The 27,341-nt window shown below is 39.2% G+C and overlaps 2 protein-coding genes across 11 annotated transcripts in view; both read left to right on the top strand.

Annotated features, from left to right (window-relative positions):
• The first annotated feature begins 1,287 nt into the window (after positions 1–1,287).
• Positions 1,288–13,380, top strand: NOL11 (nucleolar protein 11). The gene is made up of 18 exons (XM_032199817.1): positions 1,288–1,455; positions 2,617–2,730; positions 3,467–3,523; positions 3,914–4,059; positions 4,328–4,385; positions 4,833–4,971; positions 5,374–5,571; positions 6,359–6,435; positions 7,179–7,302; positions 7,946–8,049; positions 8,324–8,401; positions 9,441–9,625; positions 9,880–10,005; positions 10,602–10,823; positions 11,302–11,380; positions 12,198–12,290; positions 12,568–12,675; positions 12,984–13,380. The coding sequence occupies exons 1-18, from the start codon at positions 1,306–1,308 to the stop codon at positions 13,095–13,097; spliced, it is 2,172 nt and encodes a 723-aa protein (XP_032055708.1). The 5' UTR covers positions 1,288–1,305; the 3' UTR covers positions 13,098–13,380.
• A 1,409-nt stretch (positions 13,381–14,789) lies between these two features.
• BPTF (bromodomain PHD finger transcription factor) overlaps positions 14,790–27,341 on the top strand; it is a 57,048-nt gene continuing 44,496 nt past the window's right edge. For all 10 annotated transcript variants that reach the window (XM_032199979.1, XM_032199975.1, XM_032199974.1 and 7 more), the window contains exon 1: positions 14,790–15,670. In XM_032199979.1, the coding sequence (XP_032055870.1) occupies positions 15,025–15,670 (646 nt within the window). In that variant the 5' untranslated portion in view covers positions 14,790–15,024. The remainder of the gene's footprint in view (positions 15,671–27,341) is intronic.

Raw genomic sequence — 27,341 nt, 5'->3', positions numbered from 1 at the left:
ATAAAGCTTTCTGTGCCCCAGAAAATTTCTAGGTGCTTACTTGGTATAGAAGTGCTTCACAACAGCGTAGGACTGGAAATAAGGAACAAACATTCATATCGAAAACACTTCAGGTAGAAATGACAGGATTTACCCTGTAAACTATCGGGTAGCTACAGCTGCTCTGCAAGGCGAATCACAGCCAGCCAAAAGCATGCAGCAGTGGGTGATGCGACGTTGCCAGATGCAGGGTGTTTTGCAGCTCTGGCTGCAGAGGTGATCAGTACCACGTCCCAAACGGGCTGAAGGAGTCACCGGAGTAGATTCCCATGACCAACTAAAGAAATGCTGACACAGGATTGTGATAACAACATCAGAGGACAGTGCAAAATGTAAAGTCATGCCAAAAGGCAATCAATGCAATGCACCTGGCACGAGAAACAGCTGTGAAGTACAGGGTGCAGCAGTGCCTATGTGTTGGGATGGGACGGGGACATCCAGGTACAATCCAACAGTTAATGGCATTGGTAACCACACAAATGAGCCAGAAACCACACAGTGCTGCGGCAATGACTTCTTGGTGGCTTTGGTGCATTAAGATCATGTCGGGATGAGTTGGCTTTGTTTCTACATTTGGAACTTGTATTACAAAGACTTCTCCAAAATTTACAGATAAAAAAAAAATAAAATAATGCATGCACGCATGTTACAAAGTGGATAAAAAACTGGACCCAATCCTTTCGCTATTAAAATCAGTGGAGCTGGTTTGTACTCTTGCAGAGGGGACAAATTCCACTGCTAATTCTTTACAGAACTCCTACCTAATGAGACATTGAATTAATTTAATCTTAAAGCCAGCAGCACTTTATTGTGTAGATGCAGACTACCGACACCTGTTACCTGATGTCCTTTACTAACCTGCGCAAATTGATGCATTTTTCTGCACGATGAGGCGCTCACACAACGCTACAGAAGTCTGGGGAAATAACGGGAAATAATCTGAGTAACGCGCGCATGAAACACAACTAAAACGTGCAAAACGCCCTGCGCTTTTCTGCTCTTTGGCAATATCCCTTGGCAGAGCCTCCCCACACCTTGCAGAGACGGAGGCAGAACCCACGACCCCACATTTTTGCGGATTTCGGCTAAAAAATAACAATAAATGCGCGCGTTCCCCACCGCTCCACTCCCCGCCCGGCCCCGGCCGGGCGCCCTCGGCCATTTCCGCCGCCCCCCGGGGCCGAGCCGCACCGCGCATGCGCCGCGTGCCCCCCAGCCCTCCCCTCAGCCGCGGGGAGTCTCGCGAGAGGTGGCGGCAGCGCTAAGATGGCGGCGCTGTGCGAGGCCTTCACGCTCTGCGGCCTGGGGCCCAGCGGCGGCGTCGGGCAGGGCGGCGGGGTCCTGGCTCTGGAGCCGGGCCCCGGCCCCGACCACGTCCTGCTCACCGACCGCGGCAGGACGGCCACGCTCTTTAAGGTAACGCCCGGCACGACACAGCCCCGCGGAGGCAGCCGCCGCCTGCTCAGGCCTGGGCCGGGGGCTCCGCGCAGCGCCTCAGGGGTGCCCCTGGGGAGCCCTCACCCGGCCCGGCCCGGCCCGGCCCAGGCGCCCGCTGCCCTCCCGAGCCTGGAGCCGGGGAGTGTGGGGGCCCCGTGGGCTCGGCGTGAGGGGGCCTGGTCTCGTTCCAGGCCTGACCGTGCCGCCTCCCCGCACCGGTGCTGCGCTGGCCCTGGGCGGTTGTTTGCTGGGCTCTTTTGCTCGTTTTCGCTCTCCGTTCCCAAGGCTCGCATCCCGAGGCTGCAGGGGATGTCGCGCCTCCTGGTGTGCAGGGTGACATGTGTTGTGTGCGGCTGTCAGCTGCCGTCCTGCTGTGGGGAGAGCCAAAGGTTTAGTGCTTGCAGCACACAAAATGAAAAAAGTGCTGTTATGCTGGCTTTTTTGTAGTGCACGTATCTATTTCATTGCATGAAACTTCATCAAACGTTTGTTTTTATTTTCTTTTTTGGCTGTCGTGGTCATGGCACTAAGGATTGTATCCTAGCAAACTTATGATATAGTCTCTTTTCAGATATTCAGTGCCACTGCCTAGAACATGCAAAAATATAAGTGTATTGGTAAATATGTCCAACATAGCCCTAGTCTGAGGAGAGGGAGATAAGCACCCTCAGAGCAGCAAAATCTAACTCATACGTAACATGATTTTAGACAGTAAAAGTCATCATTCTTGATCTCAGCATATTGAAATGGGAATAGAAGAGGTGCTTTCCTGTGCATAATTATATTGGTGAGTAAAAGCAACTTATATTTGTGGCTAAAATTAATATTCGTGCCATGAATCCTACCTATGCTTCATGGCATAAGCCCATCTAACTGTAAGAAGTCAAAGATATTACTCATGTGAAAAGAAGTTTTTAATTAATCTAGAGCTCTTTGATATTACCTTAAAATTTCTAGTATTAAAGTTAGCAATGCCCCGGCAGAAGTTCTGAGTCCTGTTAGCATACCAGTTTCCATATTTTAATGTTCTCATTCATATCTGGTGTGGCTAGGTTGTGTTTTCTTTCTGCTATGAGAGAAATCGCAAATGTGTACCGTGTTCTACTCTAATTGCCTGTCTGTGTCCTGATTTTTTTCTAGGTTTCGGATCAGAAGCCACTAGGTTGTTGGTCAGTTAAACATGGGCAGATTATCACAAGTCCAGTCGTATGCAACTTTGAAACTCATGAATATATAGCTGTTCATGATGACAAGGTGAGATTCTTCTCTTAAAGGGAAAAAAATGTAGTGAGACTTCTGAGTGAATGAAGGTAGGGAAGAAGTTGGTGTTTAGTTAACTGGAAATGCGTGGAACTCTGCATAGTCTGCTTGGTGACATGAATGAACACCAGTTATGCAGTGGCCCTTTAGATACTGAAGCATTCCCAATGAAGAATGCCTCACGCATATGTTCTCAAAGAAGAAGTTATGTGTTGTATGAACAGTTTAAAGCTGCATGATCATTGTGTTGAAAAAGTTCAGACCTGCATCCTTGTCTTACAGTTAAACATTTCCTGTTTGTGTACCTCTGGTAGTGTTTACTCAGCACATGCTGAACATTCGTTTGTTGTCGTTCATGAAATGTTCTTCCTGACCTTTTGTTGTTCTTCTTAAAACATTGTCTTCCAGATCAGGTCATCTGTACCTCAATCTGTCTCCAACACTTTAATCTACTTTCGTTTAGAATTCTGCTGTATCTTTTTCTTAGCCTCATTCTTTCCTATCCTTTGTTTCAAGTTCAAGATCTCGAGCTGTATTTGTATTCCTGTTGTTTCTGTGTCAGCATCTTCCCCTGCAAACTTCCCAAGTCTGTTTTCGCTAAGGCTACTGTGAATACTTAACTGTATACTTTCCTTCTGTGTTTCAGTAACGTGCAATTGCTGTTATTTTGTATGATGGAAAGTCTATATGACTGTTTTATTGTGCTTAAAAGGTGATGTTTCTCTTTAAGGTTTTAAGGATATGGAAGGATGAAGATGTTAACTTGGACAAAGTATTTAAAGCAACTGTAAGTTTCTTACATATGTTCATTTTTATGTTAACATCCTGAATCTTGCTAACTTTCATAGTGCTGGTAAAATCAGTGTGATTAAATTGTAATCACATTGTGATTAGAGGTGTATAAATGGTTGTTCAAACTCCTTAACCTTACTTATTCTTTTTCTGGTATCATTCAGAAATGTGCCATTCATTAGAATATTTTCATGGCTCTTTGTTAGTGATCTTCATTATTAACAGCGTTTCACAAAATTGGCATTATTGGGATCTTGCAGGTTTACAATCCTTATATTACCCCTTATTGAAGGAACTCTTAAAAAAAAATCCCATGCTAAACACTTGGCTTTCAAGGTACTGTACTGAAGAACATAGAACTCAAATTACTTTTTTTTCTATATAGCTTTCAGCTGATGTGTACAGAATACATTCACTGCCCCATGGGGATCCACTGGTATTATTCAAAGGAGGTGGTGTTCGAACTTTAGATGTTCTTCTGGAAGCCCCACAACAAGAAATTGAAAACATTATCTCAGATGAAGTTATCAAGTAAGTGATACAACCTTAGGAATCTTCTTGATCAGAAGAATCAATGATGTTGAAAGTTATACCCTTTTTATGTGAAGGGAAGAGACATAATCTGAAGGTCAGGATACTAGGGTTGGTTTGTTGATTTTGTTTTTTAATGCATTTATTTTACAGCCTATAATTTTTTTTATATACAGATATAAAAAACATGAGACTGCCTAAGTAATATGATATGACTTAGGTATAGTCCCAGAATGTAGAAGAGGTTCATACAGCTTTCATTTCTTAGGTGGAGTGAAGCTTTCTTGGAAGGTCAGCAACCTGTCGTAATCTTCATTACTGAGAAGGTGAGTTGTTTTTATTCTGTTAAACTTTTGTAGCAGCAAATCTATGTTCCCTTTCTAAAAAAGATTACTTGTTTCACTGGATTTTAAGAGCTATAATAGAAAGCATTATCCAATCAAAGTGTATCATCTCTGATACAACGGTTGAAGTTGTGTTGTTTCCAGGGCCAGGGAGCCTGGCTCTTAGAACTTCAGAGATCAATTAAGTTTAAAAACTATATACAATCATGTGACTTTTTACTTCCCTGTTTGTTCCTGTGAATTCATTTGTTGCATCAAGTCAGAATTTGCTGTATGTACTTGAGTCAGCAAATACTTCTAAATTAGGCTGTGTGTTCCATAGCAAACATAAATTCCTAATTGTGTATGAGATTCTAAGAATAATCAGTACTAATATCCGAACTTGTGTTTTTCTTCCTTCTATAAAATGAAACTTTCTTGTTGTTTTAGGATGGGGATTTTTTTGTCTATGTACAGAAACTTAAGACGAACAGTCTACACAAATACAAGCTTGAACAACAGGAGTCATCTAATCCACTGAGTTTCACGGCATATATAAAAAAGCAAATTATCACACTTCTGTGTTTGTGTAAGTTATATTTTGTAACGAGATGTGATGATAAAACAAGAAATTACATGGAAAGACAAAGTTCTGATATCTGTGGATTACTGTTTCATATTCTTGCTCTTCTCTGTTAAATGTTCTAAACCGGCAAGTGGTAGAATAAGTAATAAAACTCTCATAATAGTTGAATAGGCTTCCTGTTCTTAAATGTTATGGCTTGTACCTTAAAGATTTCCTGATAGCTGTGCTGTTTTGTTTTGTTTTTTTTTTTTTTTTTGCTTTGCATCATAACATGTCCTTTAAATATCATGTATTTCTTCTCGTGCTTGTTGGATTTTATTCCCTTTGGGGGTCTTCTAGCCATACCATATCAAATCACTTCTCCATAGTGACAGACATAAAAATGCCATTTCTTTTCTCTGACAGATTCCAATGACTCTGTATATAAGGTTCTGATACCTCTGCAGCAAAATGGTGAAGAGGAAGAGCAAATTCTGTCCAAGTCGCTACTACTAAACCTTTCAATATCTGGAAGTGTTCTAAAAGGAACTTCTTTGGTTGTTGTTGATAAAGACCATGTTGCAGTATTAGGAAGTCTAGCAGCATCTGGTGAAGAATCCAAAGGTAACTAGAAAAAACGTATGAATGTGTCTTAAGTTCTAAGACATTCTTAGAACAAAGCAACAGGTGTTTGTTTTTTGTTTTTGTTTTTAAACCAGGCAGAGCAGGAAATGATGGTCTTGATTCTTTAGTGATTGCTATAACTATTGCATTTTAAATGAAATAGTTTGCTCTTAAAACTAATGTATAGTTGAGCTTTGCAATTGAGAGCACTAGCCGAAAGATAATGTTTACCTTCAGTAAATGCCATGGTGGTTTGTGAGATTAAACTTGCTGTTTCAGTATTTGCTTTCACAAAAGTATTTTGCCGTTAGCGAAACAACTGAGAATAAGCAGCAAGGGGAAGAGAAAGAAGGCTTTATTTCTCTTTTCAAGGGGAAGGGAAAGAAGACATATGCAGGGGGAAATAAACCTGATATCCCATAAGAAATTGGTACCTAAAATAAGTGAAACAATACTTCAGTCTCATGGCTAAACTTTTGAAGTGTGGGATCACTAAAAGTTAGGCCACTGAACGTAGTATTTTGTGACTGGAAACTGCACTGACTGGTATCATTCTCATTACAGCTTCTTATTTGAAGCTCTTCAGTGGAAAGCTAAGTAGTCCTCAAATCTTTTTGTTAAGAGAGCTAACTGGAATGACACATTTCTGAAGATTTAATGCTTATTAAGCTGAGCTATTTTTGAAACAGTTATTCCTGTTTTCTGAAGTGTAGATAACAGAAAGCAGCAAAAGCAAATGTAGCATTTGTGTTGCTTTTGGATTTCTAACTTCTCTCATTTTTCCTAGAATGCCTAACAATATGGAATACAAAATTTCAGACGTTACAAACTTCAAAGGAACTGCCCCTGGGAACCAGTGGACAAGTGAGTACCATCTTCTACTTGTTGTCCTTAAGCTTTCATCTGATGCATTTAGCATAATAGTAACTAAGACAAGTGGGCTTCAGAGTTGCAGTTCTGTCTGGAAGAGCAGTAAATGGCAACTTCTGAAACAAAATTAGTATTGCCCAGCTGATTAGCTATTTTTGTCCGAATCTCTAAACAGGAGAGTGGTGGCCTTCGGCAGTATCTCTGGTAATTCAGTACCTTCTCACTTCTGTTGACCTTGATTGTTTGGTGAGAATAGAATACCTAGTCAGTATCTATTGTGTTCAGACAATTTGAAAATGAGTGTCTGAATAATCCTAGGGCCTTTCTAAACAGTATTTCAGAATGTTCAGGTGTCAATTAATAATAAGTAAACTGACCCCTAATTAGTAAATGCACTAGTGAAATAGAATAGCTGACTGTTGTTGTCATTTTGTCAAAATTGCACAAAAGAGAGCATTTAAAAAATATATATCAAGTGAACTCAGTGCCTTGGAGCAGTCACTGTAAGGCATCCCTGGAAAATACTCAATAAAAGTGAGTATACACTCACTTCTGTATTTAGAAGCAGTTGTTAATGAACGTGCTAAAAAATGTTAAAACTACCAAAAATAACTGCTAAAATCATCTGATCACTAACTTCTTACCGCAAAATTCAACTGAAAAGTCAAACATCAGCTTGTGCAGAAATGTGCCTCTTTACTCCTCTCCTCATTAACTATGTGTTTAATATTTTGTAGTTGTGGTGTTATGGGGAAAAATTTTTTTTTACTCATGGAAAAGTGCTAACAGTAGTTATATACAAGTGTGAAACTTCATCCTTGGCAGCTGCTGTGGGAAAGCTCAAGGACAGTCAAGCTTCTGGTAAGAATTTTTGTAATTACAGTGAGAAGATCTTTTAATAGGAAAGCTTAAGAACCTGTCTGAAAATTATTTTAACAGATTTTATAGAAGTATATTAAATCTTAACAGTGTATCCTGTTACCACCTGTTTAAATTCTATCATTGAGAACACTTGTATTCTTCAATGTTTGAATTTATTGTGGCTTTACTTAAACTGTGTGATTCAAATATTGGCATTATTGAAAATGCTGAAGTGCCAGCTACAAGCACGGAAAACAGAATAAAGAGTGTCTCTGATAAATTGTGTTTTCAAAGCACTTGTGACTAAATAGAGCAATGACAAACATAAACTTGTAAACTTTAAGAAACTATGGAAGCACATGTAACTTAATATTGCACTGAAAATGATGCAAGTAATGTTCACAATAAATTGTGTAATAACATTTCTTCTACCAGAAGCTAAATGGGAAAACAGTATGTAACAAGTCTCATAGAATTACTCACTGCTGAGATAAAACAGGACATTTTCTTGGCAGAAAATTACTTGTATTACACTTTAAAAAACAAACAAACAAACTGTTAATATCAGAAGTTAATACATTTATATTTTTAATAAATGTGTTTCAAGTGTTAACTTCATGTACTTTCATTTTTGTGTTCACAGATATTTCTTCATTTGTAAACTGGAATACCCTTGGAGATGAAGAGCTTGTGGTTTCCTTTCAGCCACAACAGTCTACAGCTCTAAAATCTGAATCCAAAATGACTGTAAGTTAATACAAGGAGTACATGAGGTTTTTTGGCTTGTATTAGTTTCTTCCCAACATCACTAGTCTTACTCTTTGGTAATATTGCGCAAGGGAATTTAACTCTGTATTTGTCTCTCATGGTTCCTAACGCTTTCTGGAACTGAACTGGCTAGTTGCTAAATTTAATCTCTGCAGCAAACTGACGCATGATGTTTCTGGTTATCTTGATTGAAATCCTTGAATATGTACTGTCTTTTTGGAGCTGAATAAAAACTTGTTTTTCTTTATTATAGTTAAGATCAAGAAGGAACAGTGTTACTAAAGTACAGTCAGATACCTCTAAAGTTGGGCAGATCTTAAAAAATATAAAAGTAAGTATACCAAATATCCTGAATTAGTTTTCAGGCACACTGAGAATATTCCAGGTGTCTCGTACTCTATTTTTTTCCATATCCTCTTGCATATCAAGCTGAAGAAGATGCCTTAAACAGTTGTGTTGGATGATTGCATTATTATTATGTAAGAATAGCATTTGGGCCTGATGAAATTTAAATCTTGTCTTGGGAATGTGTTATAGAACAGTGCAGTACAAGGCTCATAATAGCTGTCTGAGTTGTGAAACTTGAATGAATATGCTCTCTTGCAGTAAATAAAGTGAGAGGATATTTTTACCTGAACTCCACTTAACCTTTTTTTTAGATTATTTTTTGTATTTGAAACTTTCTAGATATTTGTGATCTAGAAAGTCACAATGCTAGGAATTCCGCTATAAATATAGCAATAATCTGTCTATGAAATTGTAGAGTATTTGTCTCTAGGACTATCGCATGAAATAATGAAACATTGTAATGTGTTCAGAAGACAACATCCTAACTTGTTTTGAAAACAAGTAGGAGAACATACTTTACTACAGGTTATCAAACTTGGTTCAACATACCGTTTGATGTATTAGTATTGAAGTTGAGTCCCGGGATGCTGCTGAGCTTTAAATCATAAAATCCTTTGAGCTGAAAGGGACCTCTAAAGATCATTTAGTTCCAACCACCATGCCAACTGGTTAACATACAAGGTATGGTAGTTGCATATTCTGGTTTTACTTCCCTTTTAAATCTCACTGCAATCTACGTCCCTTCCTGTGTGAACATACCTAAAGCTCAACTTTGGGCATCCTGGTAATATTACTGAAATAATAGGAGACAAAAAAGCTATTATTGAAAGATACTACTTACCTAACTTCAGAGTGAGTAATCGCTTTTGGTGCATATGCTTGGAACAGACTACCAAAATGAAGAGTGGGGAGGTTTGAATTTTTTAGCTTGAATTCCAAAGTCTTTCTACTTGGTCTAATTAGTAACAGTTCTCAAACATGTGCATTGTACACTGGAATTACATACTATTTCTTATTTTCAGGATACTTCTGCAACTGTAACTGAAGATGAATTAAGACAATTGCTGTTGAAAGCACAGATGCCAGATTTCCAAGCCACCATTGGATGTGTAATAACTGCTCTTATAAACAGGTGTAAAACAGATCCAGCGTTCTACCCTCGAAACTTCCTGTTACAGATGGTCCAAAAACGAGAGCTGTCTTACAGGTGACAATCCTGATTTTTTTAATTCAATTGTAAGGAAAAAAAAAACTAGGAATTTGGTTCTTTATAAAGCACTCCTTGAATTATTAAGAGCTTATACATGGTTTATTTGCAAGTCTATTGCTTGTTTTCTGAAGAGGCTGACTCTTCCCAGATGTTTTTTTTGTTTAAAACAAGATTATTAGTTCTACCTTAGTTTTTATCATAGCTTTCAGTGGGTGTGAACTGTGCAGCCTATTCTTTTCATATTCTTACAGTTTGTGTCCAGACTTGATGGCTGTTGCTTTGGAGAAAAAAGATGTACATCTCTTACAAATCTGCTTGCAAAGGTTCCCAGATATTCCTGAAGAAATTACTTATGCTTGCTTGAAAGTATTCTTAAGGTAATTAAATGAACATGCATTTTGGTAACATTGCTGGCTTAAATGGCACATCCTTTTACACACATTGTTACAGATGTGTTTTCGTTGCTTATCATACTTAATTGTCAGCTCTGGTTAAGAAGTCCATAAAAAGTTAACTCATTCATGTTCACCATAGTGTCCACAAAAAAAAGGTTCTCCAATCACAAGGATGAATTATCGACAACAAAGATAAAGATAAATTAATCTTTAGATACTGTAACCAAAAGAAAAGATAGTCTAAACTGTTTCTCTGGGCTTTCACAGCAAAAAGTTTTTTTTTCATATTCAGAACATAAAATCTTGTTCATCACATGTCTTAGAAATGTCAAATATTTTTTAGTAACTTATATTGTTGGAATACATAAACAGAACATATATTGTTAAAGGTTAATAATAACAAAATACTAGCTATTCTCTTACGGCCTTTAGTCATTCTGCAAGACTTACATTTTGGTATTTGTTCTTACTTTTCTAGAAAACTTCAGAGTTAATGCATTATTGTGGGGCTGATGGCATTGCTGTTTTTAAAGCTAATAATAAAAGTATTAAATCTGTGTGGAATTTCTCTTCTACAGCATTAGTGAGGACTATCTTGAAAGAACCGATGTGAATCTGGAATCTGTAATCTGTTACATTGATATTGACCCCAAGAATAAAGAAGTTAAGACTGAAGTTGTAGAAAATGGTTTCAATACTGAGCTGGAAGAAGACAGTTGTGATAATACAGTCTCAAAGGAAATGCATACGACAGATGATGTTGAATTCTGCCCTGTTGGACCACGAAAGGCAGCATTATTGTATCCTCTGCATTTAAATGATAGAAAGTCAGTGCAGTATGCATGTAGATGTCTGTTTAATGTTGCTTAAAATAATTATCTTCTGTTGTTGCCAAAAATTTCTAAGCAACTCTTGTAAGGAAAGTTTTTATATGTGGTTAAAAAGAAAAAGCTTAGAATATTAATATAAACTTCTAGAAAGTATACCAATTTAAATTTATATTAATATTAAAGTATAGCCAAAAACTTTAAGACAATGGTTTGATGTTTCCCTGTTGAAACATATTAGTCGCTTACTTGCAGTAAACAGAACTGCATTCATACTAACTGTATTTTGATGTTTTACTTGTTATATTTATTTCATGATAGAAACACAGGAGGTATAAACAGCTATAACAGGATCTCATAATGCACAAGTACTTTAACTAGAGTTTATTTCAGTTTGCAGAAAATAGTATATTTTTTCTGTGATTATATTTTCCTCAATAATACTGCACAGAAATGCTGTTCTCCATTCAGCGTACAGTGAAACGTTTCTCTTGCCTCATCTGAAAGACCTTTCAGCTCAGCAAGCTGTTGTAAGTATATTAAAACAAAGAAGTTTAAATACTCTTATTGTTTGGAGGGAATGAAAGGGAAGAGTTCTTTTTCTTTTTTTTTTTTTAAATTATGTATCGGAAACTTGCAGCTCTTACTGGCATCTGAATCATACAAACTAGTACATGAAGATGAAAACAAGGAGACTAAGATTTATTTTTTTCCATATACATGTGGAAAAAAAATAACTTCTACTGTTTTTATAATCTAACTTTAAAAATGTAAGAAAGAAACCCCATTTCTGACCAAGCCTACTTGAAAAATATTTTGATTAGTATCAGGAAAATATAGTACCTTTTCTTAATCTGGATTATATTAAAATAATGAGAAGTTAGAACCGACTAAACTATCAGAGGTATAAGTTTATAGAAAATAAAAAAAGAAATCTTTTGCCTTGTGCTCTGCAAAAGATGATGTTGACCTGATTCTGACCATTAACAACAACTTATTGGCTGCTGAAAGTGAAACTGGGACTAAAATTGTTACTGTTGGTTCTTCTTAGCAAAACTCATAGAAAATTCTGCACCTGAATTCAATTTCACTTGCACAAATGCTGGAACAGAGATTACTACTGAATGTCACTTTACACTGAATATTACTGAGTTTTCGAACTCCCAAGCCTATAGATGGTGGAAAAAATCCATAGAATTGATTTTTAATGCTTGGCTTAGAGGCATTTTGGAGGGGCGTGGGGGATGTTAAAAGAACAGCCTTAAAAAAATATTGCTGTGTGCAGGATAAAACTACTAGGTCTTGTACGTTTGTTTTTGAAAATCATTTTGACTTTTCTTCTTTTAGCTGTTTCTCAGGTACTTACACTACCTGTATGTGAAATGCAGTGAGAAAATTAATACCACTCTTCCTGGAGTGCTCTGCCCAACTATAAATCAGGTAAGAAACTAGTTCTAAGATTTCCTCCTTCAGTTTCTGTAGTGCGTAACTGACTGAGTAGCTGTGACTGTCTAAAATCAGCTGAGACCTACGTTCATTGCATAAGGTATTGTCTGTTAATACAAGCTGTATGGAATCAGATATAAGATGCGTTTCTCCATCTGAAAATAAATACATTGTCTTCAAGTCTGAAAAAGTGCATTTTGTATAAGAAGTTAACAACTTGGAGTTCAGTTTGTAAAGCAAAACCTGTCTCACTCTGCTTGTTTATCTTCAGGTTATGGATTGGATGTGCCTGTTACTTGATGCTCACTTCACAGTTATGGTGATGCTACCAGAAGCAAAAGGATTGCTTTCAAACCTGCATAAGTTTGTGAGAGCCCAAGTAAGTTGCATCTCCTAGGATAATGATTTCATTTTAGTGTAGTTTCAAAATATGACTGTTAAGATTATGCAGGGCAGGGTGGGAGTAGAACAACAAACATATAATAATAATAAAAAAAAAGTTTATTCTCTACTGTATGCTTATTCCTGAGCATGAAATGGCGTCTTCCTCATTTTGATCTCCAAAGCTGCTATATTTACTTGGGTTGAATATCTGAAACTATGTAAAACAGAAGATAAATGCACAGTATAACTACACATGAGAAGAATTAAAACCAATTTTATTGTAAATGTCTTTTTTCTTTTTAGGTACGATTCTACTCTGAACTTAATAAAATTGAAGGAACTTTGCGAGAACTACAGAGAATTAAACACCAGAAAGACTCTCAGGCATATTCTATTGAAGTGCTGGAACTTATTTGAATATGAAATGAATTCTCAACGTTTATTTTATATTGATTCCTTTTATGACAAGGATGTATTAGCACTCCATATTGGGGATGTGAAAAGTTTTCTATGTAGGGAAAACACGGTTACTCTAGCTACGTGGGGAGTTGTGTATTAAAAGCTCTTTTTTGACTGGATGAGACTTTCTTATGTTTTCATATTTAATTACGATGTATGACTACAGGACCATCCTTTATGCCATCTGATTCTTGGCAAAGACAGTGGAGGAGAATGCGAAATAAATTACATATTGGATATAGCTGGCATGCTTGTGACATGACCAGTATTGGGTTGCGTGTCACACAGACATGTAAGTGAAGTGCTGAGAGAAAATGGGAATGTGAAGGCATTTACTTGCTGAAGACAACACTTTGGAGTTTCTGAGATCCTAAACTTGTGGAGATAATATGTATGAAAAAAAAGGCTGATAGTAAAAAGATGTAAGATGTTTTGTGTGCCATGGGCTGGCTCTCATTTTATACTGCTTTTGCTCAGGAAAGGTACCCTCAAATTCAAGTTCTGGTATTAGAAACCCCGTAAGGTAATTGGTTTGTGTAGACTTATAACCCTCTACGGGCTCTGGCAAATTGGAAAATGAGGGAATACAAAATAGACGAAGCTCATCTCTGTCTCCTAGTGCTCCAGTGAACTGCAGGCACTTTTTTCAGAGAAAGTAGATTAAGCAAAGGGCGGGGCCCTGTGTGATCTTCCCTGTCTGTTTCACTTTATAGCAATTGCGGTGAGCTGCAATAGGGTTTTAATACCACAGAATCACCCAGGTTGGAAGAGACCTCCAACATCACCTCGTCCAACCACTGACCTAACACTAACAAGCCCTCCACTAAGCCATATCACCAAGCTCTCTCATCTCTTCCTAAAAGCTGAAGCTTTAAAGCACGGGCCCTGAACGTGGCAGGTGTTAGGGCTGGGGGGGAAGTGTTTGGCCGCCCCTTCAGGGCGGTGCAGGCGAGGGAAGCCCGTCCTGAGGGGCTTCCCGGTGGCTCCGCTTTTGGTGGGCGCTGCGGGGAAGGGGCAGAGCCCGGTTCGGGCCGGAGCGGCGGGGAGGGAGCCCCGCTGCCCACCGACCTGCGCGGGCAGCCGCCCCCTGAGGGATGTGCCGGCGGCTGAAGCCGTGGGGGGGGGGACGTGGAGCTGAGGGGGCGCCTCTGCTGAGGGCTTGGGTCGAGTTCGGGGAGAGAGGAGCGCTGCCGGGCGGCGTGGTGCAGGTGTGGGGGCGACGGGGCAGAGGGGACTGAGGGGCGTATGAGGAGGCTGAGGGGGGAACGAGGCGGCTTCAGCCGGGCGGCGGAGCTGAGGGGAACCGTGCTGAGGGGAATGGGGCTGAGGGGAGAGGAGGGGAGGGGGGGGCGACGGACGGCGGGACTGAGGGCAGCTCGTGCCAGGTGGCGGCGTGTGGCGGCCGGGGAAGCGGAGCGCTCCGTCCCGGCGTGAGGGGAAGGCGGTGGGCAGGGTGCTGGGGGGGCTTTGGAACGACCGGGGGGCGAGCGAGGGGCACGGAGCCTCCCGACCGCGCCGGCCCCAACATGGCTGTGGCGGGCGGCGGCCGCAGCGCCCCCTGGCGGCGGGCGGCGGGCGCGGCCGGTCACGTGAGGCGCTCGGGGCCTGCTGCCGCCGCCGCTTCCCCCAGTCAGAGCGGAGCGAGCCGAGGCAGAGACGAAGAAACAAGATGGCGGCCGGCGGCGATCCGGAGCGGGACGCCGGCAATTCGGATTGAGCCCTCGGCCCTCCCAGCTCGGCGGCCCCCCCTCCCCGGCCCGGAGCCCCTCGCAGGGGGGGGAGCTTCCCCGTAGCAGCCCGTCCGGACTCGGAGCGCCCTCCCGAGCCTCGCTTTCCCTCCCCCTTTCCCTTCCCCCCCCCCTCCCTTCTCGGCCAGCGCCCAGAGATGCGGGGCCGGCGAGGCAGGCCGCCCAAGCAGCAGCAGCAGCAGGCGGCGGCGGCCGGCGCTCAGGCGAGCTCCCCGGCTCCGCCCGCCCCCGCGGGCCCCATCGGGGGGCTGAGGTCCCGGCAGCGGGGCAGCAGCCGCGGCAGGTGGGCGGCCTCGGCCCAGGCGGAGACGGCGGGGCCCAAGCAGAAGGGGGCCGGGGCTGCCCAGGCCTCTTCCTCCGCCGGCGTCTCCCCCAGGGGGGGCAGCAAGAGGAAGGGAGGCGGCGGCGGCGGCAGCACCCCTGGTGGGGGAGGCAGCAGCGGTAAGGGTAGGGGCAGGGCTGGGGCTGGAGGAGCAGGGGGAGGAGGCGGAGGAGGCAGCTGCAACAGCCAAGGCAGGGCTGCCTCGTCCAGGAGGAGCATCAGCAAAGTGGTGTACGACGATCATGAGAGCGAAGAGGAGGAGGAGAGCATGGTGTCCGAGGAGGAAGAGGAGGGAGACCCCGAGGATAACCAGGACTCCGACGAGGAGGAGGAGGAGGAGATCATGGAGGAGGAGGACGACGACGACTCTGACTACCCTGAAGAGATGGAGGACGAAGACGATGCCAGTTATTGCACTGAGAGCAGCTTCAGGAGCCACAGCACCTACAGCAGCACCCCAGGTAGAGAGGCAGGGGGATGAACGGAAACGAGCCGAGGGCACCCCACAGGCTCCCTCTGGGTGTGCAGATACAATCCTCGTGTATTCTTCCTCCCGTGCGGGGACGGGAGGGATGCCTGAAGCACTCACAGGGAGTAGGGGCATATAAATTAACCGCTCGCAGCCCCACGGATGCAGGGAACATTAGAAGGTGCTTACAAACACATGCAGCGAGGGGAGGGAGGGAAGGAAGGAAGGAGGGAGGGTAGGACATGCTGTAACAAGGGGATGCTTTGCAAATATGCATGGTGATCCTGGTCACTGCAGAAACGCCTGGTACACCAGGACGTGTTGCAAACAGTATAAAAAGTGTACGGAGCGTTCGCTTAATACTTAAAAACAAGGGGAACGAGATGCATGCCTTGCAAAGGGGTCGTTTCAAATTTGTGCAGGAAAGGATGGCATGTGCTTGTGAATATAACTTGCTGCTGAAAGGAAGCACATGCAACTTGGAGTGGCCTAGAAAACCCATAAGCACTGATAATTTGCAGGCTTTTGCAATCAGAAGTGTAACTGGAATCAGCATTTACTGGCTTTAAGACAAAACTAGCTTACCAAGGAGGGAAATGAGGTGCATTGTTCAAAATGGAGATTGCATTGTTATAGTTTAGGGAAAAGTGCACTGGGCCTCATTGCAAGGGTGTAAACCTAGTTTTAGTTAATAAGGCATTCTTAAACACGAAGATTAAAAGTTGGAGGTTGAGTCAAAAGTCTTGGCATTAAATTCTTAATTTATTTCAAGACTTGGCAACCTTTAAAACTCACGTTTGGCTTAAAGCTTTTTAAACATCATTGAGATTATATTTTAATTTTTTTTAACCTCTAGTAGGAAATTTGGGCGCAGTTCTTTTAAGGCCTATACTTCTGTTTGTCCATAATTAGTGCACTAGCTGTGTGGTTTTCAAGCTTCAAAATTTTTTTATCTAAACTTTAACGCTTTGGGTTTATTTGAATTTATTCCAGAATGGAGCTCAAGTTTAGGATTTTTTTTTAAGGTCTCTGAACCAGGAGAGTAGTTAAATTTAGGCGTAGCCTAGGAGTGTTTCTGAATTGGACTACAGGATAGGAAACACTGCTGCTCTAGAAGTATTCGGCCCATTTGGAAGGGGGCAGGAACAGGTTGTTTGTGTAAATGCATTGCATCTTAAAAAAAAAAAAAAAGGTGTAATTTTGAGTAGTTAGGTTTTTTTGTTTTTGTTTTGTTTGTTTTTTTAAGGGGGAAATACTGACTACTAAATGTGTCATTTGGTTTTATTTTAGTGAGTTAGTGGTATCAGCCTTTATAACTATAACAGACTTCATAACAGTTCTTTAAAAAACTGTGTGAATGCAGTTGCTTTTCAGTCTGCATACCTATACACAGGAATTTAGATTAATTTAAAAAAAATCATAATTATTTATTTACTTTAGAAATTGGGGGTTAATTTTAGTTTAATTTGGTTGTAGGCCAACTCTAACAAGTATTTTATATATTTTTTAATATTTGTTACTTAAGTTTGAGGTGTAGCTTTGCAGAAGAAAAAGGTCTGTACTTTCTTGACTTTTGGCTCTATTTTCTGTTCTGGTAACTTTAATTTACTTTTTTTTGGTTACTTGGTAACTGTTTCGAGAGCCCTTTTGTCAGGGAAGGAATATTTTATGATTTTAATTGGCTAGGTCAGGAAAGTATCTTTGACATGAATATCCAGGTTTAAAATGAATTCTGCGAAGTATGGGTGTATTCAATTTTTGAAATGTACTTAAGAGTTTTGGCAAATAAGATAGCTCTGTGTTCATTGTTGTGCAAGCATAGACAGGTTTTATGTGGTATTTAAGTATATCAGAAACCATTTTGGTAATTTATATGGTTATTTTTTACTTCATCAAGGTGACTACAGTTAACTTTAGGAATAAGTGTAAGTGTAAGCATTTTCATCCTTGTGTGCTTTTCTTAAACTGAGTGTTGATAGTTAAAATATCAATCTTGTTGTTTTGGCTTTTGCTGGCAGTTCTCATTTAGCTCAGTGTTGGCCTAAAGGCCTCTCTCTTCTCACTTTTGCAAGGAGGAAGGTGCAAACTTTTCACTTGATGAGCTCAGTCTGTCTTGTTTCTGCTGAACAAATGCCTACATTGTGATTTTGGCACCGATTGAAATCTTGGTCTTATCATAATCCAAGAAGAGACACTTGACATTAGAACAGGTTTAATAGGCAAGAAAAAGATCCATGTAACCTCTGTATCTTTTTATCTGACAGTGGCCAGCACAGAGAAAGCATTACAAGTAGGGCAAGCACACAGCGATACACCTCCAGAGCACCTTCCCAGGCTCCAGTGCTCTTTGACCCAGGTGCATTCAAAGCCAGAATTGGTTTTCATATATTTTTTCTTCTTTCATATATTTGTCTTGAAGCGAGATAAATTGTAACATACAGCACCAAAGTTCCTGTAGTTAATGGTGAAGCTTGAAGGACCATCTCCTTTGTTTTAAACTGCCCCAACAGAATCGTGCTGTGCACACTGGTTTGTTTTTGTTTTCTTTTTCTCCTAGAAGAGACGAGGAGCGATTGTTCTCTACTTATCTCCTCTAGATCACTTGCAGCCTCAATTGCTGCAACCATCAGGATGGGGCTCTGGGGGCTGAGGAGTTCATTTTTTTTAAAGCAGGGTATTGAAAAATTGCAATACCAAATTGTCCTACCAGCCAAGATTTTGCATTTAAATCGCATCCAATTTAAGTAATGGAATATTTACGTTTTTTCAACCTTACATTCTTAACAACGGATTAAAAGTGCACAGTGCAATGTCTCTGGCCAAGTAAGGGTGGATTCTTGTGCTCTGTGTGATGCTTACGATACATCTCAGACTTGATTAACTATTACTCTAGCATTACTCAAGCATTTAGGGAAAGAAAATCTTCAAAATGATAAAATGTCTTCAATGTAATGCTTAATAGTGGTGTAGTTAAAGTTTGTGTGAATGAGTATGATGTTTGATTGCTTTCCCTTCTGCTGGATAGACCTTTGGTAGAAGGATTTTTCATGGCATGTTCTTCGTCTGTTATCCCTTTGTATCCCCAGAAGTGTAGATACACTTTTAGGATGGGTATCCCATATACCTTGTCACTGAACTTGTTTGCAGTTTCCTGTTTGCTGTAACTTCATATTTATGCTTGTCTCAGTTGCATTGTTTTCCACACATTGCAGGATTTTAAAAGAAGGGTTTAATGAAGGCGCCTAGATAGCCCCATTTTTTTTAATGTTTTTTTTCATCAAAAACTTGGAAAACTAGCTTGAGGAAGAGCTGCATATCTAGATTTGGGCTGAGATAATCATTAGTCTACCAAATTAATACTCAACAGTAGAGTTGAGTGAAAGAATTTGTCATTTAAGAAGCTTTTTTTTTTTTTTTTTGGATGGATGTTGCTGTCCCTGAGCATTACAGTGATCGACCATCACTGTTGTTAACCAGTTACTTCGCTTTGATCTTCAGGATGAAAGAATTTAACTGGAGACTAGGTGCAGTATTTAGTGTGTCTGTAGTAATTTTATATTTAAAATATCTTTATATCTTTGTGCTCCCGAAGAGTTAAGTGGAGACGTTGAGATGCAGTAGTAAGATACGCAGCCTCTTTTGTTTGTTGTGGGAGAAGATTTGCCAGCCCCCCGAACATTTTACCGGTTCTCTAAATCTGGCATGCTGTTATTTTACAGTTGAAGATCCTAAACTTTGATATCTATCGCCAGTTCATCCAGCTAATCATGAAAAATGTGGAAGACAAGTTCAAGTCCTGGCAAAGAAGTGGTTTAAAAGGCCAAGCTAGTGGCTTGTTCTGCTGTACAGACATGCAAATTTGCATTTTATCTGAAGGGAGTATTTGTCAACATTTTTGTAAGCAATTCTGTGCAGCAAATACCGCACATTATCAAATTATGTACATTTTTAAGGGTAAAAAGGTAAAATAACTTGATGCACCGCAGGTGGTTCTGTGGCACAAACTCCTTTGTAGGTCTGCAGTAAAATTTCCTAACCGACCTTTGTGTTGTGTAAAACTATCACACAGTGAGTAAGTGGATTTTAGTGGAATCGGGGAGGAGCTCTTGGGGCTACTAACTTCAGAAATTGGTTAGAGCGTATCCAGAGTGTGTCCCAGCTAAGAAATTGTCTGTCAGAATGTTCCTGAAAATGGGTACAATAATACTTCTTAAAAAATTACTATAATTTGCCTGGATTCTAGGCACAAAAGAAGTCTGAGTACTTCTTAGAATGGCAGTGTGGAATTTCATTTGGTATGTGTCTTGCACTATCCAAATGTTAAATGGTTATCCAAATGTTAAAACGGTGCTTTAGGATATAGGAATTTTATATTCTGGGTTCCTACTGAGATCACAGTGATGACTCTGATGTTGAAAAATCACATTTCTAATGTACAATCAGTAGAAGAAGGCCATTTTAATGTACAATCATTAGAGAGCTCCTGTTTGATTTAGAAGTACACTGATGGGTACAAAATGAAAAAACAAACAATCACAGAAGCATCCAACTAGGTTTTTAAAGAATATAGAGACCTAGTTCTGCACAAAACAAGGCAATAGTCATCCTTAACTCAGGAGTACATGTCGAGAATTTCTGTGAGATGAGTGCTCTCGGGATCTAGTCTAGTAACTGGTTATTTTCTCCTCTGTGATTCAACTTGCTAAGCTTTTATGGGGCTTGGTATGGCTCCTTTTTAATGCTGGCTTAGATTGTTAAATTTAAGCTGTTTGGATTTTTCCTTTTTCCTGGCAAAATAAATAACTCAGGTACAATTGTTGTGGAGCAATATTCAAATTGGAGTTGCATGTAAGAACAGAGTTACAGATGCATCTTATTTCTTCAGAAAATAAAATCTGGAACTGGTTATTTAACTTACGAATATTAGAAACATGCTGGTTGTCCTGTAGACGTTTTCTAAAGGAGTTTTGAAAAGTGTTTTGAAAATTTTGGCCCATCCTAGGAAAATTTTGATTTTTCTGTTTTTGGTACCTCTTCTCATAAATTGTTCTCATCTTAAACTAATTCCTTTTCATCATTTTTTCCTTCTCTGGTGTCAGCTGAGCAAAAGCTTTCCCAGGAGGTCGACTTTTAATTAAGGAACCAGTTTGGGTCTTGCTGTGACAAACCTTTAGCTATACTCAGGTTTTGCATTCTGCCATGTGGGGAGGGAGGAAAAAAAAAAAGTTTTCTTAGCATTTTTATCAAATGTTTTCAGTGATGTCTGGCGAGTCCTTGTGTGTTGCTGGACATTCTCATTTGAAATTCGAATGGTGCAGAGTAGTGTACAGGGTAGGAAACGCCCAATTATTGTAGGTTTATTAAAACCTAACATAAATAAGACCTTGGGTTTAGGAGAGTGGTCAAAAGCCAGTGTTTCTAGGAGGAAGTAGACTACTCATGCTTCCAGGACATTGTATAATTGCCAGTGTGTTGGTCTTTATGTTTGGGAGGTTTCTGTAGTGACTCAGGCACTGAGGCACAAAACGAACCCAGTTCTATTTTACTAACGAAGGAGGTTCATATAGTAGTAGCACAGTTTGAGTGAAATCGTGGAACTTGAAGCCAGAATTTATTTTTTCTTCTTCCTGCGAACAAATTGAAAACCTTTCTACTTGCTGGCATTAATTATTTGGAGTGTGCCTTTGAGGTTTTTTCTTGTTCTTTTTTTTTCTCCCCTTCTGTGACAGATAAGTGAAGTATCTGAAACTCTGCAGCCTGCCTTTTCTTTCCTTTTTACTCTACCAAGTTTATCCTCTCCATTGCAACCATGAACACAAGCTCTAAGCAGGAGTCTTGGTTTCTAAGTGCTGAGAAATTGTGAGGAGGGAAGAATTTTAAGAGAAGAGAAATGACACTAGATGTGAGCTTTCTAGGCAAGAAGTGCTGGAGCCAGTGTTTATTTTTAAGGTCACACTAGTGCAGCTACCACTCTCCCTGTTTAAACAAGACAGTGGCTCTGGCAGAATATTTCCTATATAGAACCTCCATTTCCCTGTCCATTACTTGAAATATGTTGGGCTGAAAAGCTGTGTTTACTACCAGTGTCCATCTGGAGTGAAAGGTTATGTAAGTGAGACGAGGCACAATTGGATTGTTGTGATTTTTTTGTTAGGCTGTGTGTGTATGGGAGTCAGAATACAACTAAAGTACAAAGCATCAAAGTCATATTTAGTCAGTATAAATTTTCAATATTCTGGACATGGATGCAAATAGTTCATTCAAATCCTGTTTAAAAACTGGCTACGTAAAATAGGAGATTTGTTAAAGATAGTGGGAATATTTTTTTTAAGTTCCATATCCTCCTTTGATAAAGAGTTAATGAGTAGATATAACTTTCAGTCTGTAAATGAAAATGGAGATGATTTTTTAGTCGTTTTCAACTCCTAGTGATTTCTAAATTTCAAAACAAGCCAGCATTTAAACCAAACAAGATGAATAGACTGGAATAATAAACAAAAATACAGCAAGAGTTTTTTAAAAAGACTTTATTTTTTGAAGTGCTTCATTAAATCCTGATTTTGGGTGCTCAGCCTGTTACTTCACCAGTTCAGTGACTTCATTGTATTTCAAATATCATTAGTGGGTTTTGCTTGAATATTTGTAATATAAATTATTTTAATAGATTATGGCAAGCGTAGACTGTAATTATCAATATCTATAATTAAATATGCCATATGAATAAAATTGTTTACTCTTTAATCTTAATTACAGGCAGCTTTTCAGCTAAAGAATTCAAAATAGGGAGAGGCAAGTATTGCAGGCTACTTCATCACTTTTGGAGACGACTAGGGAAGGAATGAGATTTAAGAGAAGTATATGCTAGATAAAAAGTATAATTCTGAGACACTCAAAATGGTCTGGGTGCTACAAGTAGTACAGTCATGGCAGCAGGAAGCTATTGGCAGTTCAATTCATCCTTCCAATTAAGCTATGGAATTTGAATGGAGTAGAAGTGGACATTTTCTTACTTTGTTCTGGCCCAAATGTGAAAGTGGAATTTGATTCAGGGATCTGGTTAATATGTAGAAACTAATTTGAAAGTATAGAGTTTACATTAAAAAAACTTGAGTCTACTTCGGGAAACTTAAGTGTGAGCAAATAGACTTTCTTTAATTAAGGTAAGATATACCTAGATACAGTGCAATGTCTAGTCTGGTGGTGATGGTGCTTAAAGGAGAACTTCTTGTATACCTGCTCTGGAATCCTCTTGATTTTTCTTATTTCAGACCAAGTAGTCTGATATTACCAAATATTACATTTTCTGTGTAAAACAAACAAAAAAACTTGAAGCTATGAGAAGGGAATTCTAAAGTTGGTAAATCTTTCAGGCAAATAATAAAAATTATTTATCCAAATCTATTCAAACTATACCAAGCTGAATTGAGAAATATTAATAGCAGTAGGTGATACAGTAATATAAATTTAAGAAAAGCCAACTCTGTTTTTTTTTGAGTGCTCAGTGTAGTCATTGCACTGAGTTTACATTATGCTGTTTTACTTCCATATACTATTTAAAATACATGAATGTGATGCACATATGCAGTATCCCAAATCAAAATGCATGTTTAATAGTATGTAATCTTCCACTGTACAGCCTATACAAGTTTGCACCTGTCTCAAACACTTATATTGAGGTCATTAAACTAATTACTTTTTAATCAATTTAATTAAATTTCACTTAACATATTTTCTTACAGATAGCGTTCATGTTTCCATATGGAAGGCAAAAATCCATGACAGTTGATGATTACAAAAATTGCCAAGTTCCAGACTCTCTTTTATTTATATATATATATTCTGACCATACCATATTTAAAGAGACCGAAGCATTTTTTTTGTCTGATAATGACTGTCAAATCCAGGCAGTGGATGGCTTTTTCAGAGAATACTGTATGTTTGAAAATGACTTACTTTTAGGCACATTTTACATTATCACACCGTGTTAGAAAAGAACTAGAAAAGTTGGATGAGTTTATTGTAGTTAAAAAAATTTCTCAAAATTTGGGGAATTTTTCTTTGGTGTCTGTGAAGAGCAGTTTGCTGAATGTGAACTGTGAGCTTCAGAAACCTTCACAGAGGCTGATACTTCATTTAAGTAGTGTGAACTGTATGGATTATCAGCAGCCTACAGAGAAACAGCACTGAAGTAATTGTTATCAGAAGTACAAACGACCCTGAAGTTGTTAATTGGAGTCCCAAACTGCAATTCTTAATTCCGAAGTGCCAGAAGTTGTAATTTTTTTTTCTCCCCTCTTCACTTGCTTATGCTAGTAGCAAGGGAATACACTCAACCTATAAAATTAGACAATTTCAGTACAAACCAGACTATAGCACTTGCTATTGATACCATATTTAGTTGGCCTATACCTTTAATTGCAGTTCACCAGCCATTTAGAGTGCACTAAGATTTATGAGCCCCTTGCCAAAGGGCATCTTACCATTTTCAGCTGGAGATTAGGCTTTGTTTGTTTGTTGTAAAAGGTGTCAGGGGTGGTTTCTTGAGATTAGTTTACACATCAAACTATAAGATATTTAAGCGCAAACTGTTTGGAATTTCGTAATTTCCAGATCACATGTTGTGATTCTCTACTTGACTCCAAGTTCTGTTCAAACTAGATACAGCAAGTATCAGTAATGAATTGAAAGTGAAATTGGGGAGGGAGGGAAGCACAGAAAGATCTGAAATACCTAGCAGCCAAACCATTCAAGAGAAATATGTCTGGGTACTATTTCTTTCTAAAATATTTTGCATCTTTGAATACTTTCCTTGTTTAGCTCTGGAAACCAGATTATATGCAGTCCAGAGTTGTTCAAAGCAGCTCAGTGTCTGAAAGGAGAAATTAGTTGGAGCCCTTGAGATATGGCGTGTGATTTATGGTATGGATTGGGAGTGTTGAGTGATAGGATATAATAACTGTGCTGCATACCATGGGGCATAACATAAGCTTCTCAAATGAAGCATGCATTTTATAATGCAATATTTTTCCTTATTGTCTAACCTATTAGATATTAAAATTCCCTTTGAAATTTCTGTGCTTTGTGCCAAAACAAACATGAAAATATGTAAGGTGATTTAAATAGAAGGTGAAGAGTGGTGTGAATAATACAGTCAGCTGATTACATTGTTCTTGAACTGAAGTACAATACTTTGTTATGGTATTTACTGATGTACTTTGTGTCCTGATAACATTTTTGTTATATAGCTGTAATTGGATTAGTGCACCTCCTTTTCAAAAGGAAGTGTTAAGAGAACTTCTTTTGATCTTTTCAAAAAATAGGAGCAATAGTAGCAATTAAGGTTTGAATTCTTGCTTCTCCTGTTGTTTGACGTAACACAAATATACCAGTTTTTACCTCTTGTGAAAGAGACATCAGGAAGACGGTATATGGTTTGTCTGTTTTTTCACTGACGGATGAAAACAATCTAAGAAGGAATCGTAATGTTTGCAGAGTAGAAAAATCTCGAGGAACTAGAAGAAATAAGTAGTCTTTGCTGCTTTCAGCAATGTTTGTACATTTTCGTTTATCTTTGCCTGAAACTGTTGTTTTTTGTTTTGGCTTTGTTGCTTCTGATTCATTTAAGCCAGTCAGGTTCATCATTATTTGCTTCCTTTATTCAAGGCCTTATTCTTTTATGACTTTACCATGTGACACACAAAATATTTCTGCTAAAACTGCAAACCCTGGAAGGAATCCTGGTTGATAGCTCTTCCAGCTTCTCATGACATTTAGACATTGGGAAGACCATAAGTGATTTTTGGATTATCTGTGATGTCTTGCAAGACCACCTGCTAGGACTGGCCCTATAGCATCATGCAATATTGAGGGAAGTGTGGGACCCTAAAGTAATTTTATCTTTGTATGTGCGCGTGTGTGTTCTGTTTTAATTAAACCTACTTTGCTTTGTATGTATACAGCTAAGCATCATGATGGTACAGAAGTGGGATTTAATGTAGATATTTCTTGCTGTAAGAACGCTTGCTCTGTGGCTGTGAAACTCCTGTGTTTTCCTGTGTTTGCCATGATTAAACTTTTTCCACTGATTTGTGCAGCCGCATACTGGAACACAGTCACACAAGCATTCTTTCATTTTCCACAGAACTCAACTGAACTTGGACATTTATTTTTATATGCAGAAGATGTTGACCCATTACTTCTGTAATGGAAACATCTGGCAGTTCATCTTCTATAGTGTTTCAGAGTGCCTAGTTTGCTGCTTAAGATTCATTCCCATCTTTAAAGTCTGAGAGGGAAAGCTGTACCTGCTTCGTCTTGCTGTACTTGCTCAATTATTGATTTTTTTGGTTTCATTTGGCAAATTATTTTTTACATCAAGATATTTATTAAATTTAGCTTTCCTTTTTGGTATTTTTTTTTCCAGTGCAGTAAAGTTTTAATAATATTTTCAAGTTCAGCAAGATCTTTATTTGGGTGTATGTGTGCATTAGCAGAGCATCTTTTCCTCCCCACCCCTCCACCCCATTAGACCCATTTCCTATATTTATGGGAGAAGCGTAGGAGGGAATAGGGCGGGTTGAACAAATGCCAAGGTGAACCATTACCTATTAATGGTAACATCTAAGATGACTGGAACTGAATTCTCCCTTAGTTTCTTTGAGCTAGTTTGGGGGGGATCTATTATTCACAGACTTTGATCAAGAAATTAGCAGTAATTTTGAAATTCCAAAATAGTGCTTGTATCACTCTTAAGTCTCAGATTGTACATGGTACAATATGTCACTTTTTATTGAAGTGTGAATATGAAATTCCTCCTATGGACAGCTTCATTTTTCCTTTGGATATTTTCTCTGTGAATCAAATCCTTCCTGTAGGTCACTTCTCTGTGTAGAATTAACAAATATGAAATATACTTGTTGACTAGAGTCATGGTATGCGTATCAGAGGACCTAAAATGTTTTTCATCTTAGTTCTTGGTTTTAAACCAAGATGATGGTTTAATTAGTTTGAGGTTGTCTGAATTTTTCTTTTTCCTTGTGCTTGGCATCTAGGATAGTGTAAGTAAAGTCAGGAAAGTGTGGCATCACATCTAACAAACTGAATTAATTATGCCTAGTGCCTTTTCTTCCAGTTAGTGGAGCTCTCTATTGTTTTATTGAAGCACTTTTGTGGGTTTTTTTGAATTTCTGAAGCAATTTCATTGGTGTCACATCTGAGTTGTTTCTGGCTTGTTGATATTGAGTATTCCAGTTAGAAAGCAGTGGATAGTGATTTAAGTTCTCTTTTTGTTTCAATTCAACTGAATTCATATCCTAAGACATCTGCTTGACATAATCTTTCTTGTGTACTAATGCTGATTGGGAAAATAGCTAGCATAATTTTTATACAAAATACCTGTTATCTGAAGCTTGATTCTTCACGATGAAAGTTAGAATTCCGAGAAGGAATGATGAACTAGTCATGTTGAATGACAATGGGGAAATTCCTGGTGTGATACTTTGGGTGAGGGAAGTGTCTTTTTAACTAATGTAAATAATTGAAATCCTAGATGTCATTTTTAAAGATTCAATAGGTATATGTTGTATGGGAAATGCAAGTACTTTTTAAAACAAAACTTCAGATACGTATCTTGTGTATTTTGTTTTTATACTTGTAAATTATGG

This window comes from Aythya fuligula, chromosome 18 (genome assembly GCF_009819795.1).
Source record: "Aythya fuligula isolate bAytFul2 chromosome 18, bAytFul2.pri, whole genome shotgun sequence".
NCBI lineage: Eukaryota > Metazoa > Chordata > Aves > Anseriformes > Anatidae > Aythya > Aythya fuligula.
The sequence above is the reverse complement of the archived record's forward strand: the minus strand, read 5'-3'. Positions and strand labels throughout refer to the sequence as shown.